Source organism: Falco cherrug, chromosome 4 (genome assembly GCF_023634085.1).
Source record: "Falco cherrug isolate bFalChe1 chromosome 4, bFalChe1.pri, whole genome shotgun sequence".
In the NCBI taxonomy this organism is placed as follows: Eukaryota; Metazoa; Chordata; class Aves; order Falconiformes; family Falconidae; genus Falco; species Falco cherrug.
The window spans coordinates 58,324,303-58,344,869 of NC_073700.1; the positions used below are offsets into that span (position 1 = coordinate 58,324,303).

The 20,567-nt window shown below is 38.5% G+C and overlaps 1 protein-coding gene across 13 annotated transcripts in view; it reads right to left on the minus strand.

The window, feature by feature from the left end:
* Positions 1–20,567, minus strand: part of KMT2C (lysine methyltransferase 2C) — a 198,644-nt gene that overhangs the window by 144,117 nt on the left and 33,960 nt on the right. For all 13 annotated transcript variants that reach the window (XM_055708897.1, XM_055708893.1, XM_055708901.1 and 10 more), the window contains one exon: positions 5,415–5,503. In XM_055708897.1, the coding sequence (XP_055564872.1) occupies positions 5,415–5,503 (89 nt within the window). The remainder of the gene's footprint in view (positions 1–5,414; positions 5,504–20,567) is intronic.

Consider the following 20,567-nt stretch of genomic DNA (forward strand, 5'->3'; position numbering starts at 1 on the left):
GTCTCAAGCATGTTTGTCTTAGTGGGAGGCTCTACTCAGCATGGTTCAGGTTGTTGCAAAAGGGTGACTGTATTGGCTCTAAGAAGTAGGATACTGCAAGAATTTTTTTCTCTAGAAAAGTGCTTTTCAGGCTGCTTCAAAGCTGATGAGATTCTGAATTAGTCCAAAATCCTCTGGCAGCCTCTACACAGATAACTTTCCTCCACTGAGAAGTGTTTGTTTCTGGTTCTTTTGTGCTTTGCCCAGAGACAAAAGAGCCTGGTTAGAGGAAGGTTTATCTTCAGGAAGCTAATGTGAAGTCCAACAAGACATCAACTGGCCAGGCAACATCACTGGGTCCGATAATAATATTACTAATGACAGTAGCACAGACACGGAGCTATCACTTGATAAGATCATCCAGGCTCTTTTATGTATTATCAATTCTGAAGCCTCCAAACATGATGAGAAGGTAAGGGTCTGTATTAAGTATTAATTTATTATAAGAATTGGTTGACATCGTACAGAGTACAAATCAATACCTGATGGATTTACTATGAGCTTCCCAAGAGACTCAGCAGTTAAAACTTATTTTATTGCACTTCTCCCAGATCAGAGTCTGAATTTCAACATTTTTATGTGACAAAGACAGGAAGACTTATAGAATCTAGGATGAGCTAGATATTTCACAAATGTTCTCCAAAAAAGAGGGAATAATTAACACACAGAATTCACTTTCAGTCAACTTAAATCCAGAACCAAGAAAATACCAAGTACAGAAACTTGCTGAAATGAACACAAAACAGGGCAAAGAAGCAAAGTCGAGTCTTCGTCAACAGCAAAGGGCCACCAAACCTACAGAAAGCTTACCAGGAAGTATTTGTTATATTATTTCTTTCTTTAGACTAGCAATTTTATATTTGCATATACATGTGAGCACAAAGCCACATGCTTTCCAGACTTCTGTGGTTTGTGTTTTTTTGGCCATTACAGAGTCAGTCATCAGAAAAAAACTACTCTTAGGGAGAGAAGCAACCCATGAGGACCTACAGGCGAACCCAGTATTCTACAACAAACTATTTTACCAATAGCTAGAAAGGTGGAATGTGTTGATGACTGGAAGGTCTTGACAGGACCAGAGGCCATAGGCACAAACTGAAACACAGGAGGTTCCCTCTAAACATCAGGAAACACTTTTTTTACTGTGAAGGTGCCTGAGCACTGGCACATGTTGCTCAGAGAGGTTGTAGAGTCTCCATCCTTGGAGATACTCAAAAGCTGTCTGGACATGGTCCTGGGCAACTGGCTCCAGGTGACCCTGCTTGAACAGAGGACTGGACCAGATGGTCCCAGCCAGCATTAACCATGCTATGATGCTGTGGGTGCTAAAATGATGGGAGGGATGGATAAAGCTCAAAATCAGCTGGGTAGAGAAATAACAGTGTAACATCACTTAGGAAACCACAGTGAAGAAAAATGAAGGAACAGACAGCTGCAAAGACCAAATTGAAGCTGAGAAGCAAAAAAGTCACTAAGGGAGGAGCCAAGAAATCAGCAAGAGCTGGTGGGTAAAGGAAAGGAGTCTGTTCTGAGGTTTACAAGAAGCTGGAAGTCCATTGATTCAGTAGAAGCAGTTGCCAGCACCATTTTTTAGGAAAAAGTTGACTAAGCTCCAAACAGACCTTTTTTTTTCCAAATTCCAGCATTTCCTTTTTCCAATTCCAAATTCCTCCTCTCTTTCCATCCTTAAGAATTCTACTTTCATTTATACCAAAGTGAACACAGCACTTGGCAGAAAATGGGCAGAGCTCAGAAATCACTGTAGTTGGCGGGGATAATAACCCATACTGAAATGATCAGAGCAGCACACAGCTTACCCTGCTTTGCTTCCAATTCTGCCTCTTTTTACATACGAGATTACAGAATTTTGTAAGGCCAGTAACTTGTTTCCCAAACTGCAATTAAAATGGCTGTGCCTTAGCATTATGAAAGAGTCACTTCAGGAAGAATTTTTGCCATCCCTTTTTTTAAAAATATTTGTGTCAACATTACAAATGGAAATAATGTATAGGGTTTAGTACTTACATCTCCCCTTGCTTTTTTCCCTTATACAAGATTTGACAGCTAGAAAACATGTCCTTATCCTAGGTGGGATGATATGAGGCATCTCCTTTTTCCCCTCCCTGTGACAAACCTCTCATTGCTTCTGCACTGCTCCCTTCCCTAGAAGTAGAGCTCATTACACTGAGTACAACATAAGTAACATGGACCTCCCTCATTTTATGAAAACTAATTAACTCAAAAAAGGTCACCACTAATGCTAGACTCCATAAATAAAGCAAAATAGAAACAAGCTCCCAAACCCAAACAAGAAATGAAAACCTCACACAGTAGAATTCCTGATTACTCTCAACACATGAACCAAACAATGGAAAAGAAGCTAGAAATATGGAGACGTAAAATACGTCAAAAATCACATGTCAAGATGTTCAGATGGTCTCGTTTCAAGTTTCGTAATACTACTATATTGTGTTTTGGCTTGCCAGCTACTACAGCAAATTTTGTTAAGTCCACAAGTCCACTACTTGCAAGAAAACAACATAAAAGACCTTTTCAGTCAAAGCAGAAATTCATAAACTAGAACACAAATACACCTCAGTTTGATTAACATAGTTTTACATGGAACAACAAACTGGGATTACTCATTCTCCAACACTATTATTAACACAGGTAAGTGCTTAGACTAAGGTTTAAAGGCAGCAGCTTTTTCTATTAATATGATTAAACCTCTATCAAGTCACATGGTATTCAACTTTTAAAATAATGTAATTGCAATTCTGTCTCTATCAAATTGCTCAACACAGTAATGGTCTTTCAAGTCTGTTCTGGTTTCCTCAGTAAAAATGGGACTTCAGACCTATGTATTTTTACCAGGCTTCTTTTTACTTAAGAGTACAGTTTGCAAAACCATCTTGGGCTCAGCACTGAAATGATGGTGCATCACTTCCAGCAGCAGACCCAGCAGAGTCTTTGTCCATCGGGATTTCTAGGACAGTGCTCCGCTGCTGTGTGTACCTTTAGAAACGAGCATCAGCACTCTCTGACAGCCAGAATGATTTTGATGAAGGATAATGGAGAAACTTATCTATATGCACTCTTGGAGCCTTAAAAATAATTATCTGTGTCCCTTTCTCCTCCAAAGTAAAAACCACTCTCAGATGTCTATTGAGGAACTTTGCTAATAATGACATGTAAAGCCAAAAATAGACAGCTATCATTAAATGCTCTACACAGTAGTGTACGAGCAGTTGTTAAGCTCGAATTTCTTTTCTGTTTTTTTTAATAATATATTTAAAATTTACAAAACTTACCACTTTCTATCCCCTTTGCTGATTTTCATAGGACTGTTTCTAGCACATAGGATAGGAAGAGTAATAAATGGAATATAGGACACAATTAGAACTAGCCTTCCTTTCCCCTACTCTTTTTTTCTACAGACAAATACCTGCTACAACTTCTACTCTAATAACTGGTAATTACCTACTTGTAGAAGCTGGAAAAGACCATCCAAGTTCACTACCACCAGCAGCTTATTACCAGGGGCAGGAAAACAATGGACAGAATGAAACAATCAAACGTCCTGGCATTAAGCTTTAATCTAGACTCCCTCCACAAAACATTAGCAACACTTAAATTCAACACAGGGCTGTGACTAAACAGTCATGACAATCCCCAAAGTCTTGAGTCTCAAGTATAAAGCCTTCTCAACATCTGGCAAGTGAGATGCAAGAGACCAGCATATACAGCCAAAGCTCATCCTCCATCCACTCAACAATTTCAGCCTCCTCTTTTAAGGCTTTCATCACTGCAACCATGCCCCTGTACAGCCTATAAAAATTGTTGCTGCAAAATTGGCTCTTTTCACAGAATCATGAATGGTTTGGGTTAGGAGGGGCCTTAAAGATCACCTAGTTCCCACCCCCCTGCCACGGGCAGGGACAGCTGCCACCAGCCCAGGTTGCTCCAAGCCCCGTCCAGCCTGGCCTTGGGCACTGCCAGGGATGGGGCACCCACAGCTGATCTGGACAGCCTGGGCCAGCGCCTCATCACCCTCGCAGTAAAGAATTTCTTCCCAATATCTAAGCTAAATCTTTCCTCTTTTAGTTTAAAACATCACTGCTTGTACTATTGCTACAGGCCCTACCAAAAAGTCTGTCCCCATCTTTCTTATAAGGCCCGTTTAGGTACTGGAAGGCTGGAATAAGGTGTCTCCAGAGCCTTCTCTTCTCCAGGCTGAACAACCCCAGGTCTCTCAGCCTGCCTCCATAGCAGAGGTGCTCCAGTCCTCTGATCATTTTTATGGCACTCCTGTGGACTCGCTCCAAGCTTTTGAGGTCCTCTGCTTGTTCTCCCTATGGATCTACACTAAGCACAGATTTTTGCCTTTATCTTGAAGGACTTCACAAGCTTACCTCCTTTACTTAGCAGCTATGAGAGTAATTTGACAATTTCCTTAACTTAGCTGGCATTTCCACGCAACTGCCACCCTGACCACCACCTTCTGCTGTTAGTGTCTCTGTGCTTCCTTCCACTTTGCTCATTACACATATAGGACCACTTAATTGAATTTATGAACCCTTATGTCTCAATGCATTTTTAAGGCTTATTTCTGCCAAACCAACGAAGTTCCGCCAATTGGCCATGGCATCATCCTTCCTGGCAGGTTTCATCCTTCTACAGATATTCAGTCCCTGGTTAAAAACAGGCAAATGGCTACAGACGTGTGCCTGGCAAAGGGATGACAGTTTTTCACCATGGCCTTTATCTTGTGTGTTAGCTCATCTGCTTGTCTCTTTAGACTCTTAACCTGCCAGAACAGAAATCGCAAACTGTTACAACAGTACTTGGTCCAGTACAACGAGATCCCTCTAGTAACTGAAGCATTTGGGTATTAGCGCAACAAATATTTACCAAAGCGAGAACGGAGATTTATCTTGTTTCCTAAGTGGCAGTAGGAAGCATTAACGTTTGGTTATCCTGGTTATCCCTTTGGTATATAATCTGCTGTAGTTAGCTGAAGGTAAAGGTCAATAAATTATACTGTATTTTGGCAGTGATTCTAAAAATAGCAGCTACCGCTTCAGAGCTTTTATTTTTCTTAGATACAGACTTGCAAAACCAGAAAAAGAGTCTCTGCACATCTAAACTACGAAGGCATTCCCATTAGACTATTTAGGAGCAATAGGTTCAAATAGCTTTAATTGATATAGATTTAAATAGCACAGGTTTTTTTTCCTTTTACATCTGCCCAAATGCACATCTTGTACTACAAAATTTTAAAGAAATCTTTCTTGTCTACCGAAGTCCTGCATAATTAAATGCATTTCCAAGAGAGAAGCCATAATGAGAGACCATCAACACTACACTCTCATTACCTGTTTCCACAGTGTTTTCTGTTTCTGCTGCCTCCAAACCATCCATACTGTCTTCATCCTCCACTGCAGTTTTTCCTCTACTCCGAGGCCTGCCAACATAAAAAGGGAAAAGCTTTTTAAAACTGAAAGCATTTTTAAAATTTTGAAGTTTTAAATTTAAATTAGGATTTAAATCATTTCAGTTGGAGGAATAAATGTCAGCGCTAAATTGTGTAACATTCAAGCTAACCCATGATTTGAGTCTTGTACAAATCAGAAGTTTCCTCCCCTTTTTTCCTGTTGTAGGTACCATTCTCAACAACGTACACAACAACAATCAGCAGTTGGACCCTGAAGTTTTCCTGATTATTCTTACAAGAAAAATACAGTAACATACTTTTAATGAACAAAAAAATACATTAAATTGGCAAGATTTTAAGATATGGGTATCCTGTTTGCTCCACACAGGAGCTAACTGTAGACAGATACAAGAGAATACAATCCAGAATCTGGCCAGTAGTTACATACGCTATAAAACAGATACCGATACATCTAGAGCATCCTTGGAAGAAATTTCTATGGAAGAATAATGACACTACAGCAATTAAATTAAAATGTATTATTTTCTGTGAAACAAACATTTTGACACAGAAAATAAAATGTTATGAGAGATGACTAGGTGTCATCACATTAAAAAAAAGTCATCACATGAGGACAAGCAAATCAGAACTACAATACCTGGCAGATTTGTTTCAATTTCAACCAAGGTCTGACAGAAAGCAGACAGGTTTGTGCCACAAATTCCAGCCTTTTTTTCCCTGCCTGGCTCTTCAGCAAACTAACGTGGTTGTTGAGAAGCCCAGGCATCCAGATTCCCAGCTGTTCAGCAGCCCATTTGAAAGGGAGCCAAGAGCTTGGCACCTCGCCTCCCAAATTTTCAGGCTACTTGGCAACCTGCCTGGTGTGCTGACGGAAAGCCCGGGAGACCCTGGGAGCTTCTGATTCCAAGAACACAAATTCTGAGCAGTTTGGGGCATCTCGGCAGTTCCAATGTCCCAGAGCTCCAAGGCAACCATTCACCCAACCACCATGCCTTGAATCAGGATGCCATGCAGGCCAGCACTTGGGCACCCCGCCTGCCCCCCTCCAGCAAAACCATTCTGGTTCCTTTTTCACTGAGGATTTTGGAAGGTTTGGGTTTAGTTCTGTGTTGGGCGGGAAAGGGTTTTTTGGTTTGGTGGGTTTTGGTGGTGTTTTTTTAAGTGATTAAATCATCCCAAAACGAGCATTTCCTTTTTTTATACAGTCTCTTTTAGTACTTAAATCTATCCAAACTACTTCTGCAGAACCGGATCTGCTAAATGAGCTATGAAATAAGCTCTGTCATGCAATGTCTTTCGTTCTCATGGATCGAAGAGGATAACATGCACAGAAATGGAACCATCTTTTGAGCCTACATGTATTACTCTCCTGCTAGAAGACAAGTGACTATCCTGGACTACCTAACAAGAAGACCCTTTCAAAAATTGTGTTGGGACCAGTTTTGTCTCTGCAAAGGAGGGAAAGAAGAATTAAATAGAGGCTCAACACCTGGAAAAAAAACGCACTCAGTTTACAAAGGAGCTGGGGAGAAGAGGAAACCAAGAAGAGATGAAGGACAGAAGGATTTTTCTTGGTATCCCTGTGAAATCTGTTCAGGACAACGCTGAAAAACATGGGCGCAATAGGAACCCTAGAGATACAAGGCTATCCTTCCCCTTGCCTGCTTATCCAGAAGCAGTGACAACATACACGTAACATACAAAATAAGTAATAGCCTTCTTAGAAGAGATGGAAGCCAGCATCCCCTTCTGTTACTTGCCACCTTACAAGCTTCTAGTGTAGCTTCTTAAAACCCATGGTTCACAAATACTTAAACAAGAATGAACGGCGCAGCAATCAGAAGAAACTGTCTTCTACTCCTCCCTCCAGCCACCCTACCAGCCCATCCACACGTACAGCAATTGATGAGCTGGTTGGAAGGTAGACATGTGTGCTTTGGAAGTGGGAATGACACAGGTTATTCTCATAGCAGCATCTGAGATGGTCACACAGATTCATTCCCATCCATAATGACGAGTAGGGAGTAGAACAAATGGAACACCATATGCATTGGATAGAATAGGCTCTTCCAGCAACACTGAGATACAGGAAGAAAGAGGTAACACTTTTCTAATGCTTAGAAAAACAACGCAGCTGGTAAGAAATCATGAGCATTTAAGTATTACATGTGTTGTAGTTCTTTACAATCTCCCAGCACATCAGCCAGCACCAACTGAAAGGCTGGGAATGCAGGTAAGTGAAATCACTTCCCTCGGTGCAGGAATGCTCAAAAGCTTTACAGAACACAACCAGCTAAGAATGGGGATTATTTCTAAATCCTATCCCAATTACTCTTCTATGAACTATCCATCTGCAACACAAAGTTACAAGTTTGTACTAAACCAGGATTACTTTGAAATCATCACAAATGTAAATGACAATTCTGCTTTCTTCACAAATACCCCATTTCAGTGTTCTCCAACACAACCCTGCAGGTGAGGATCGCTGGATAGTGGAAGATGATGATTGTTTATGTTTATCTAATAGTTTACATACAGCTTTAGATTTTCTGTTAAAACTACATTTCATGTATAAACACTGAAGTACCTCGCAAAGCCTTTTAAAACATTTTCTTTAAATGAGAGCAATAGTCACTCTTTGAACTCCCTCCCATATTTTAGCAACCTATTTAACACCAAGGAAAATCAGAGGTTTCATTTAATGAAACATAATTGCTTATTTCGCAAAAGATACAAATAACCATGTCTGGTGTTTTCTTGACATTCCCCTTCTCCAAATATGCTACAAAGAGCTTTCATAATGCCGTGCAGGTTTTAAATAAAACTGAAGAAGTGGTGGAAAAATACTAGCTTATTTCATTAACTTATTTTTGCTAGTTATTTTTGTTTCACAATCAGCAGAAGAGATTTTATAGCCTATAAATTTATGTTTGGCATAAAGAAAAAAAAATAAGTCACAAACCAGTGAACTATACATTGTACTGTCAACTATAATTTAATGTTTCCACAGAAAATGCCATTTGAGGAGGCCATATAGCATACCTAATCATTGCAATCAACATTTGTAGTAAGAATGGGTTGTTTAATATTATTTGTATTAAATTTATACATTTTAACAGTTTCACACATAAAGGTTTTGGCTGGTTTGCATAAGACTACATTTTTCCAATGAGAAACCCTCTAAATTTTTTTATTTTCTATTTACTTATTCCAATCCCTCTTAAATAAAGCAGGAAAAGCAACCTGTGCTCTGTTCTTCTTCAGGGATTTGACTTCTGAAGGAGGATGCGAAAAGGCATCACAACGTTACAACAGCCCATGACTCTCTCCCTTCGCTTACACAAAGCCAGGCAGCACGGAATTGCCGTACTGAACATTACAACCTCCGCTGTGCTCTAGATCTCGAAGTTCAATCCCAAACTTTCTTACTAGGAGGGGTAACCACATCATGCTTTTTACATATCATTGCAGAAACCCATCAGCTCACGACAGCAGAAACACCAAACACAGATGAGCCATGTCTCCTACAGCTTGCAAACCCAGAACAAACTGTACAGGCAGAGCCCGACCACTACGGACTCTACAAGAAAACAACAATAAATATTAGTCAGTACAACAGGCGGTGGGCTCGGTACGCAGGTTGAACTGCTGCCAAAGTTTCTGTGATTGGCTTTCTCACTTGCCTTTTTCCTACAACAGAGTTCAATTTAGAAGGAAAAAACAAAAGCACATCTATTTACGTTTAAAAGAACAGACCCACTGAGAGAAATATAACTTCTTTAAGTGTTTAAAGCACATTCAGCATTTCAAGAAACAAAGTCAACAGACAAAGCTACACTTTTTTACGTATATGGGACTCCAGTTGAATGTAATTACTGCCTACAATAAGTTTACTCGTATTTGCATAAAATGGAGTAATTTATTGAAATCCTTTGTGACCTACTCCTAAATTTGTTATCAATTAGCTTTCTGAGCTAATGCCTTTCATTAATCTCCATCTTTAAATACAACATAGTAAACAAAAATCTCGTCATTCTTCTCTGGGTAAAAAACTAATTAAATTTAGCCCACAGGAAAAAAGAAAAAAAAAAGAAGTCCACGAAAACCTTTTGCAGGGCTCAGCAGAGCATTAGGTACTCCCCCTGCACTGGGGAAAGCCTCGCCGAGGCTGTCTCAGCACCCTGCCAACATTGCTGGAAGATCACCAGGCACCTGAGCGGCTTCTGCTGAACTGCACAAAGAGCAGCATGGATGCACAAAGCTGGGAGAAAATGGAAAAGTGTCTTATTCACCTGTCAGTAATCAGATAATACAATACTTCTGTTCTGCTTTTTTTTTTTCTTTCTTTCTTTTTTTAAATGTATGACATTTTTCCCGTGTTTTGAGTTTTTAGGGGTTTGTTGGTGGTTTTTTTTTTTTAGAGGTGGTAGCAATAGCACCGTAACCTGACAAGTACAAGGTAGGTCAAAAGCATATCTTGGATCTTACTCATTCTTTCCACTAAGTGATCAGGAGTAAGGCTGTAGGCCAACATCTCCTGGAACCACGTAAAATAACTGACAAAGCTACTATCCTCAGATGCCCATCACTGTCAGGCTGCTAGTTTATGATTCCCAGAAGTTACTGCCAGACACCAGTTTCGGCAATTTCTAATTTGCTATCAACAAAGTCAGGTGACTACTTGTTCAGACCATGCATCAAAACTACCTTATTATACAGTGCATTTTATTTCAGCCTTATGAGAGTGTGTACATATGAACTACCCCAGAACTTCCCCCTCTTTCTCAAATGCTGAAACCTCTGGATCATTCAGGGGAGAAAATACCTTCCTTGCTACGCTTCGCAAACTGCTGAGCAAAATGATGGCACTAAATATATAAAACAGGGCCAATAACCTTAAAAAGCGGTGTAACATCTGGGATACAGTAACATCCTAAACCAGCACAGATGTCTTGTTAAATGAACATCTGTCCACAGCCTTACCCTGGAAGATGGTACAGGAATGATTTATAAAAAGGTTCAATTAGTGCTGCCGTCAGCACGGCTAGTAACGAATTAATGTTCACATGACAGTTTCACAAGTGAAAGCTGTTACTGTTTTTTCAAGAATCTTTTCAACAGGTGTGCGAAAGCACATGCTCCCACTATTTCTGAACCACAAGTCTTAAGTACAGCTGTAAAAGTTTAACTGTGCTTAAGTGTAAGCTAGAATACCTAAACTTCAGCTAGTAGCCCCATGCAAAGGGAACCACAGCAAGCAAGTTAAGAATCGATTCATGGAAATACCTACATGGAAAGGTGGGGGGTTTTCCCACTCTTGAACACTTTTCAATGTAGTCTTTATTACTGCTAAGAGCTGAGAAAATTCTACTTCCAAGTCTGGATAAAATGAACAATATGACTCTGGAAGCAAGGCACATGCCAGCTAGCTAGAATTAATTTCAATAGCTCTATATATGAGCAAGCCTAAAAAAAAAAAAAAAAAGCAACTCGCTATCATATTGACTCCAGCTTCAAACCGATTCTGACTGAAAAGATTCTTAAGAGGATTTTTTAATTGAGCAATCACTAACAGGTGAAAATATTTTCTGCACTTGCCCTCCACAACATTTTCTTCCATGAATTATAAAAAAAAGAACTCACCATGTACTTTCTTCCTATTTACTTCTTTTATTAGCTACGTGTATATTAAAGGCAGAATGACCCTGATATACGGAAAAGATTTGCAACAGAAACATCACAAGTGATGCAAAGGTGACAAAAAGCTGACCTTTTAGTAATAGAAGTGAGACTGTAGTTTGTTTAACATGCACAGAACCAGACTTCAATTACTATCTCATTATAGAACTTGTTCAACCTTCAGCTTCATTATTACAAGATCTCAAAAATATACTTGATATTGCCTATTAGTCTCTTGGCACAATCAAAGAAAAGTGTGTATCTTAAAACTTCTAATGTATAAAGCATAAAAATCTTTTCATAAATTACTACATCACAGAGAAGTGAACCAGCTTACGTTTCAAACCAAAACATTGCAACTTCCCATCTTACATCTCCTTCAACCAGTAATGATCTAGAAGACATTATTCATTCACTCAAAACTACTAATTCACCCAGGATGTAACATGTCCAGACTTGAAACTTTTTTCACATCTATATTTTATACAGTTACACTGAGAGCACTAAACACCTGAAATAATAATAAAAAATACTACAGCCTTTGACACCAGCGATGTCTGAGAAAAAGCGTAAAAAGAACCTCGCCTCCACACAATGGTTCTTATCTAAACTTTTCCAGTACTCCCCTGTGAAAGTGAGATTTGTCAAAAGATTTCCTATGCTACCCAAAGAAACGCAAATAGGAATCTTTTAAAGATTATTTGTACTGAATGTCGTAGATGCATCTTTGCTTTCATTCTAGAGTACAGTTACTATTGACAGAAAGTAAGCTAATACAAGGGAAACCGACTGATGACTGCAGAGCTCTTGAAGCAAAAAGGCTGTCCCAAGACAGGTTTTGCGTAAAAGATCATGTGTCAAAATGAATTTGCATTGCACAGTTCTTACAATTTAAAGGCCAGACGAATTAGTACTTTTAAGCAAATGTGAAGTTTGGTTTATCTGTATTTTCAACTGCCCTTGCATAGTTACCTGTACTACGTTGGTCCTCAGACCAATATTGGAGCAAAATCACTTTCCATGGGAGACAGAAAATGAAAGTAGGATGTCCTGCCAGCAGGCACTCGTCAGAACCGTCTACCCAAATCGAAGAGGCATAATTACTGTAGCAGCAGCATCTCACAGTTGGAAAAAAATCTTAATTTCAACTCAATTTTGCAGAAGGCCACCAGATCCAGAGGTCTGAAGCTACACTGTTGGGTGATGAGGCTGGCCTGGCCAAAGTGACTGTCTTCAGTGTTTTCTCCACCTTTCCCTGAAGTTACTTATAGTTCAGTTTGAGTCTGGAATCACTCTTCTAAAAGATGAAGCAGATGAACTCTACCATAGCAGAAACAGAGCCTTACTAACAGGACCATGAAATCTTCTTCCGAACTTGTTACCCATTTGGGAACATCCTCAGTGGGCTAGCGAGAGAGATGGAGGGTCACAGCAGCCAAGGACCAAACTAGGAGGATTCATTATCGTTAACAGTTGCAAATACATAAAATAATAGATTTTTCATATGAGCCCATAAAATCCTCATGGAGTCACAAGTTCTACTACAGCCAGTTACAGACTGAAATATTGAGGCTAGAGCTACTACACTGCAATGTTCTTCTGCAATACCTTTTTGTGATACCAATACATGAGAAAATCTGAATTTGACATTAATATGAAGCCAGGTTGCCTGATCCACACGTATGGGCCGTTCAGATTTGGAGACAGTTCAAATATCGTAGTGAGAAACCATATAAAAAGCTTTCAGATCTTTCAGCTTTTCTTTTTTTACTTTTCAAACAAACTGTTTAGACATCTATATATTCTGTACTTTTAGTCAAATATCTGTCATGTTAACTCTGCAATATAGAGCATCAAAATTGCTACAGGTTCTCATTTCTCAAGAACTACCTACTGATAGGTAATCTCATTGACTGACTCACACACGGTTCATAGCTTTAGTTCTGTAACACAAAACACATTACATACGAACCTTAACCATTATACACATTTCAGAAATAATTACAAAAAGAAAATTCTGATGCAATTATGACCTTCTGACTCATCATGTATTTGCAGTTTTGCACAAACTACATCCTTTATACATTTGTTACCAAGGCACTCAGCCATATTCACTATTAAAATGATGCAAAACAACATACCAGAATTTCAGCACTTGCAACTTTTAAAACCTTTTCTGGAATCAAATTAGACAAATCCTTGGGAGCACCAACAGTTACAAATAGAGCCATCTGCACGTTTCCAACCCCAGCTAGTTCTGTGTATCCACCCAGCTCCACGCTTGGTAATGGCTATATTCTTATTTTTCTTCCAGACAACAGTTAGTGTGATGGTCTTCAATGAATTTGCTAAGTAATGCTTATCAATACCACTGAATGTTTTCACCATGTTCTATTTTTACAGGCAAGGAGAATGAAATGGTGATGTTAACAGTTAAGAGACCACTGGCATTGTCAAAACCACAACTCTTCTAACTTTTGCAGGAGTTTCAATGTGAACCTGCACCATCAAACACTGTACTTGTCCACGCTTCTTTTTCCTTTAAGTAAACAAAAGTGCATCAAAATATGCTACTGCATCAAACACTGTTTTTTCTTGGTGGATAGTATAAGCATCCACTTACATTCAAACCCAAGATTTGTTTCTCCATGGCGACGACTATGGCAAGTTTTAACTCCTCCAATCTTGTGACAGCCATAATGCCCAGAATTTTTTTACCCACACCAGCACCAAGCTTGTGTCTTCTAGAAGAATTAAGAATTACCCAGCTCTTTCATACACTGCAGGGTTTGCCTGCTACTCTCTTCTGAGTAAAGGTGGCAATACAATGGTAAGGACTGTAATTCTTATGTCTGGTAATTTCAAGATCCTGTACATAAAATTCAGTGGATCTGAGTCATCATGCATGGGAAACAGCTGCCAAGTACTTGGAACTTGGTGGAAGTTTTGGTCTCTGTGAACAGATTTTTGTAATTTTAGCACCATTAATTAAGAGTCATTTTCAAACATTTCCTTTTGAAACTTTGCAGTCTGCTGGAGTCTCACCACAGTTAGACTGTGAAGATGCTTTCAAAATGCATTTGTCTGCTTATGTTAAATATTCTCACTGGATATATTAAGTGCAGGTGCAGACTGTGTTGCCTGTCTTAATACTCAACCACACACAGTGCAGGTATACAAACAACTCAATGATCTAACATTAAAGTTTTTACTCAAAAAAATCTTTTTATACCCAGCAAGTACATTCTGCATACAATGATAATAAAAGAGCTCTAACCATTGCTTTTCTTCATTGTTAATCATTACGATACTCAAAAATGGATGCAAATATTCAACTCTCAACTATTACATTGATTTAAGCCAAACTAAACCCAACTCACACAGCATCATTTTGAGAGGTTTCTAGATTTTACATCTATCAAAATGCATCAGTCAACTCAGAACATCTCATGCTTTCTCATCAAATAAAGCTCAGTATCTTCTGTCTCAAACAAATTTTACTCATGTCTTTAGTTTTAACAGGAAATACAAGTCTTCCTGTAGGTTACATGGAAAATAACTCCATTCATTCTTACACTTTTGAAATATTTCTGATCCCACCGATATCACAGAAAAAACACCTGTCTGTCCCTCAGGTGCATGTTATAGGATCCCCTGAGAAAGGCATCCATCCTCCAACTGCACCTGAACTTCTGTTTGCAAAAGACAATGAACACCCTACAGGCCACAAGATGAGCGTATTTCTCTACTGCTTCCCCCAACAAGCATTTAAGCTTAAACTAGAAGGATCAGAACACGGAAAGAACGGCAGTACCCAAAGTGATTTAACCTTTTTATGCAAGATGCTGACCTAGAGCACATTAGCTAGAATTTTCTTAGTAATACCCAAATTAATTGATGGCATGTAAGAAGAGCAGTTCTTGCATGTTAGCTACAGTTTGTCATTACCCATCTAAAATGGATTTAGACAGGGAAAAAAACCAACAGAAATGAATGTCATATCACCACATATCTTTTCCATCTGTTAGCACCCTTAGTGCTCCTTATAAAGAAATGCATTTAATGTCAACAAGTATTATGAAATATTTTTCTTTCAATAAAACAGCTAAACCTAGGAAAGCCAAAGAGAAAAACACAAGATCTTCTTGCTAATTAAAAATCCATTAGAACTTATTCAGAAGGCTTGGAAAACCTCAGAAGAATAAAAATAGACCTAAAAAGAAAACAGGCAATGTAATCAGATGGGTGTCAGCATATATTTATAAATCACACAAAGTGTTTTTCTTTTAACAAAATTGTTTTCAAACTAGAAGTAAATCCTAAAAACCAGATCATGGAAACTATTTTTATACCAGAGTAAGTAAAACTCTGGAAATACTATTGTGAAATATAAACAACAAAGTAAGTAGCATAATAGGCAATGCTACAAAGTGTAGTCACAACTAATACAAATCTTCCAACATGTTTAAAAGCTTCTGTATAAACAGATGTATCAATCTCTAGGGGCATGGGTAAGGCAGAAATACTGCATTCTGCTAGCAAAACTGTCCAACACTTCTTTTTCCATCCCTGAACAGGATTCTTCTAACCTGGAGACACAAATCTGCCTTCTGACAATTACAGCTAGGCTATAAATAGCCTCAAATAATTATAATAGAGAACATTCAACCGTCTGTACAAAGGACTGTTAAATTATCATCTTTATTTTGGATAATGATCATTGCTGTACAGAAATGTTCTCAAAATTTCACCTCCTTTTATCTGAGACCACTACAAACCACACCAAGCTGCTTTCTCCATTTTTTTTCTCCATGCTAGTCCTCTGCCCATTAAACATTGACACTCACGGTATTTTTATTTTCATTATTATTATTGTTTATTATTATTATTATTATTATTATTCCCTCATTTCTTTAATATGCCCTGAAAGAAACACGTGAAAAAAAGGTAAGGTAATAAATAGATAGGTTTTCCAGCACTTGGTGCTAGAGAATTCTACTACCTGATCATCATCTTCACATCCCCCAGCATCAGATGAGATCAGGCTGTGATAGAACTGCTACCAAAAGAATGATCTACTGCTCACTCTACGTCATACGATACAGGTCAGAGTTATAAACAAAATTGTATCTGTGTCACACGATAGGGGCACATATCCAGCGAACCTTGTTACAGCAACTACTACAATGGAAGTCATCCAAGAGGACCAACTGATACGTCCAGGTCAAGTTCCTTCGAGGCCATCATCCAAGGACACACAAGCAGTAAGCTTACTCCATTTACTGCACTGCAAGTTGCAGAAGTTCTGCAATTTCTCTCCAGTTCCACAGACACCCTCAGTTTAAACAGGCAAGGAAATGTATTTTTAAGGTAACAGGAAACTAATTCTCAAAATTTATGTTCGGTATGGAAAAAAACGCGGAAATATTCAAGATTCAGACATGCTAACCTGAAGGTAGAAAATAACATTAAAACAAAGTTTGAGAATTAGCACAGATTGGATTTATACCCAGCAAAACCCAGCTAATTTTCATCCAGATCAGTTTATTTAATTCACTGGGAGTTCCCGAATATTTGGGCTGGAAGCAGCACTGCAGAACAGTGATAGGAAAGAGTTGTTAGAGAAGGAGAGAGAATAAAACAAGTGAAGCTTCTTTGGTGACAATGTAAGCAATGCTGCCTGAAAGGATTTGGAAATTACAGTCTGAACCACTCTGTAACTTTTTTCAGAAGCCACCAGAAAAAACAAGTAATGAAGATAATCTGAAATCATACTGAGGCTGATTTATAATGGGACTATTTGTATATTTACCTAATCTTTTCTGAGCACAGACCTTCTGGAATGACAGCTTCTTAGATATTTATACTTCTATTTCAGCTTGCATTTTACATATACGCATATGCTTCTAATTAACATTTACAGCATGAAAACTCAGTTCTACTCACCAGACCACACAGCCTCAAAAATTATCTTAATCAAACCTTTCAGAAGTACTTCCAGGTATCCAACGTTGGCAAGATCAGCTCTGAAACAGCTATACTGGCAATGACTTGTGAAGATAACGCAGCCAGGGAAGCACATATGGCTACGTGTAACTTACAGCAGCCCAAAGACTACTCAGATTTGCCCAACTACTGTCTTTGTTATCACGACAGGACAGAACAGGGGTTAGTTCACAGTCTGGCTACACATAAATTTCAGCAGTAAAACCATTAATTTTTGTTGCAGTATTACTCCTGCATTCATTTTTTTGTGGCTGTATTTTTGTGCACTGAAATTTCTCCTTAAAGTACCTGAAAGCCTTCATGTTGACAAGAGATTTACAGTCAAGGTATACTACGTCTTCAGCATCTTAGAACCCATTTGTATTTTGCGATCAATGTATTAAAGATTACATTTGAAAAGAATCTTTGACCACAAAGATATTCAACATTTATAACATCATCCATGAAAAAGCTGCTAAAGAGTGCTAGCAAAACAGAAGTCCAACTGCTCACAGACGCACTGGATACAATGCCAGAATCATTATCCATGTAAGTCTAATATCCATAAATATCACTCAATAACTATAATTGATGGAAGTCCATCTTTCAGAAAGGCACTCACTTTGCCATACCCTTTGTCTTTTTTTCCTCCTTATGAAATTCATGCTCATTTCCTATGTGATCTTCCCTGGTTTCAGTTTTTAACCGCTGCCTCTTGCTGTACCTTTTCCTGTTACACTAGGGAACCCTTAAGAACTCAGTATTTTCTCTGCTGGAGATACTGTACACTGTAATCAACCTACTACTTAGTTTTAGGCTTTGGATTCTCCAGCCTTCCACAACTTAACAGACTGAGCACCTTTACCTTTCTCACCAAAGGAATTTTCTTCAAGGTTTCTGCAATCTTTAGTCCACTTCATGGCTTTTTGCCAACATTTCGTTCTTTCAGTTGTAGATACCTGGCTGCTGTCATTTTAATGTGATTCAGTCTCACAATCTCTACAATACAGAGAGCTTCAAGACACAGCCACTAACATCCCACACACTAAATATCTTTCCAGAAACGCTCCTTTCCAGACTGTAGCCCCATTTCTACACCTCTACTGAAGAGCATTTTATCTAACTGTGCTTAATCCAAATCCCACTTCTGCCTCTCCCCTATGCTCATCCACATCATTCCATATCCAGATTTCAACAGCAGTAATTGTTATTAATATTGGCTAATACCAGAATTTATTGCTGGAGGACCACCCAAAAAATGCAAAATAAGGCAATAACAGTTCCCAAAGACAACAAAGGGCTTGATTAGCCAGACCTCAACCCAATTACTGTAACCTTTATTCCACTGATCAACTCAAACAAACAGTTTTAATCAGAATTGGCCCAGCACCTTTAAAGAAATCCATTTACACTACATCTTTATAGAAAACTGTGGATAAGGGATCACATCAGATGACCTAACATCTACATCAAAGGCAACTTTTAAAACTCACATAGTAGATAAACGATAGAATGAAAAGAAAGGGAAGGAGTAAGAAAAAACACATTAAACCTAAGAGTTTCTGCCTCTAAAGAATGTAGTAGATATATTTATTTCCAAAATAAAAAGTCAGAAGCCATCAATTTTCCACACCTCTTCATTTTTGTGTATTTAACCATCAAGGTATGTACTACAGCCATCTCAACCGCAAGGGGCTTTATCTCCCAAGAAGTCACACCTTCCACATCTTCTTGATTTCAGTGGGAACTGTGGGATTTCACAGCATCACAGAAGTGAGCAGCACGTATTTCAATATACTTTGTAGCATAATAAAATATTCGACTGAAAATATGAGATCTAAAAAACAATTACTTTATTGCTTCTTAGAACTTTTTCACTGTAAAATTCAACTCCAAGGTAGTAATTGGCAGGGACAAAATTATGTAGCAATTAGGGCATGACAGCAAAAGCAAACAAGAACTGAAAATGGGTTCGACACTTCTGGTAACAAGCAGGTAATTATCACAGCAGCTTGAAAGGGGCATAATCAACCAAACTGACATCATCCCTCCCACATAATAAAATGTGAAATCCCTTTACGTGCAGTGTAGCTCTTACACACAGCTGGTAAACGCTGCTAGTCTAGTCTCAATGTCTGTGTCTGCAAAGCAGCTGAGGTTACATTTGGGACAGTTCAAGAATGGATGATTATATTTATTAGTTTAGAATGATAATAACGATGACATGTTTTCATCCATTGTGGACTGGAGAGATTATTTCCAGAAAATGGTATTTGATAAAAACACCCTCTCTTCTCTAACTTTGTTGATAAAGTTCCTACGATATAGAAAAGATGTCTGCCTAAATGGCACAGTTACCATTACACCACCACCTACAAGATAAAATAGGTTTAATATTTTTAATACAAAAATAGAAAGTTGCTAGTTTGAAGTATGCTCAATTCTTAACCACTACATTTCACCAACAGCACTCTTCCCCCTCCCTGATACTTTTTATTTAAAACTCAGGCATGAGCATTAACTGTTGTCTCAAAGCAGCAGCATCCTGTGGGCACGGCTGTTCTTCATACCAACACGAAGTCTAGCTGTATAACAAATGGTAATGCATTCATCTTTGTAACATCTTTGAGATAATTAAAATACAATCCGTAAAAAACATTCATTTATCTGCTGTCCCCTTTTATTTCATTTTATTGCAAGATTCTCACATTCATCAGTGCAGCATTTGGAAAACCCGCCACCCCGACTGACCCAATAGTGGTTGTTTTACTGGTTAAGAGTAGATTTGGGGGAAACCTCCTTCTCCTTTTTCTGTATTTTGTATATTCCTAACCTGTGGTGTTCTCCATTTTCTCTCTCTTTGTGTTGACAAAACCATTTACCCCCATACTGTCTGTCAATACCATTAGCTTGTGGCTTCCGCCTTCTTCCAGCTCATTAACAGCAAGGCTGAACCCAACACTAATCCCTACAGCCTGCCATTAACTATTTCAATCCAGCTCCAGTCTTTTAGACAGGTTTCGTTCCTTGTTTCTTGGATACAAGCGAATTCAAACACACTGGAATTGCAGCTCAATTTTTATTGATTTTCAAGACAAATCTCCACAAAACATTTACAGAGTACCTGTACCTATCATTTTGTAAACTGTGCTGCAAGTACCATAAGTAAAATATATGAATTATTAACACTTATCTTCCCATCTTTAAAAGCTCAGCACTAACACATCACAATATGAATTCTTTAGACAACTGTTATCTTGAGCAATCTATTTATTTTTAATCTTTTTTTTTTTTTGTTACCTTGGACAATCTAATTTTTTGCACAAAATTCTCATGAAGATAATCCAAAGCTGGGTTTCTGGATCTCAGCTTTTGAAAGTATCAAGGTATTTCTGAGTACCAGCATTCA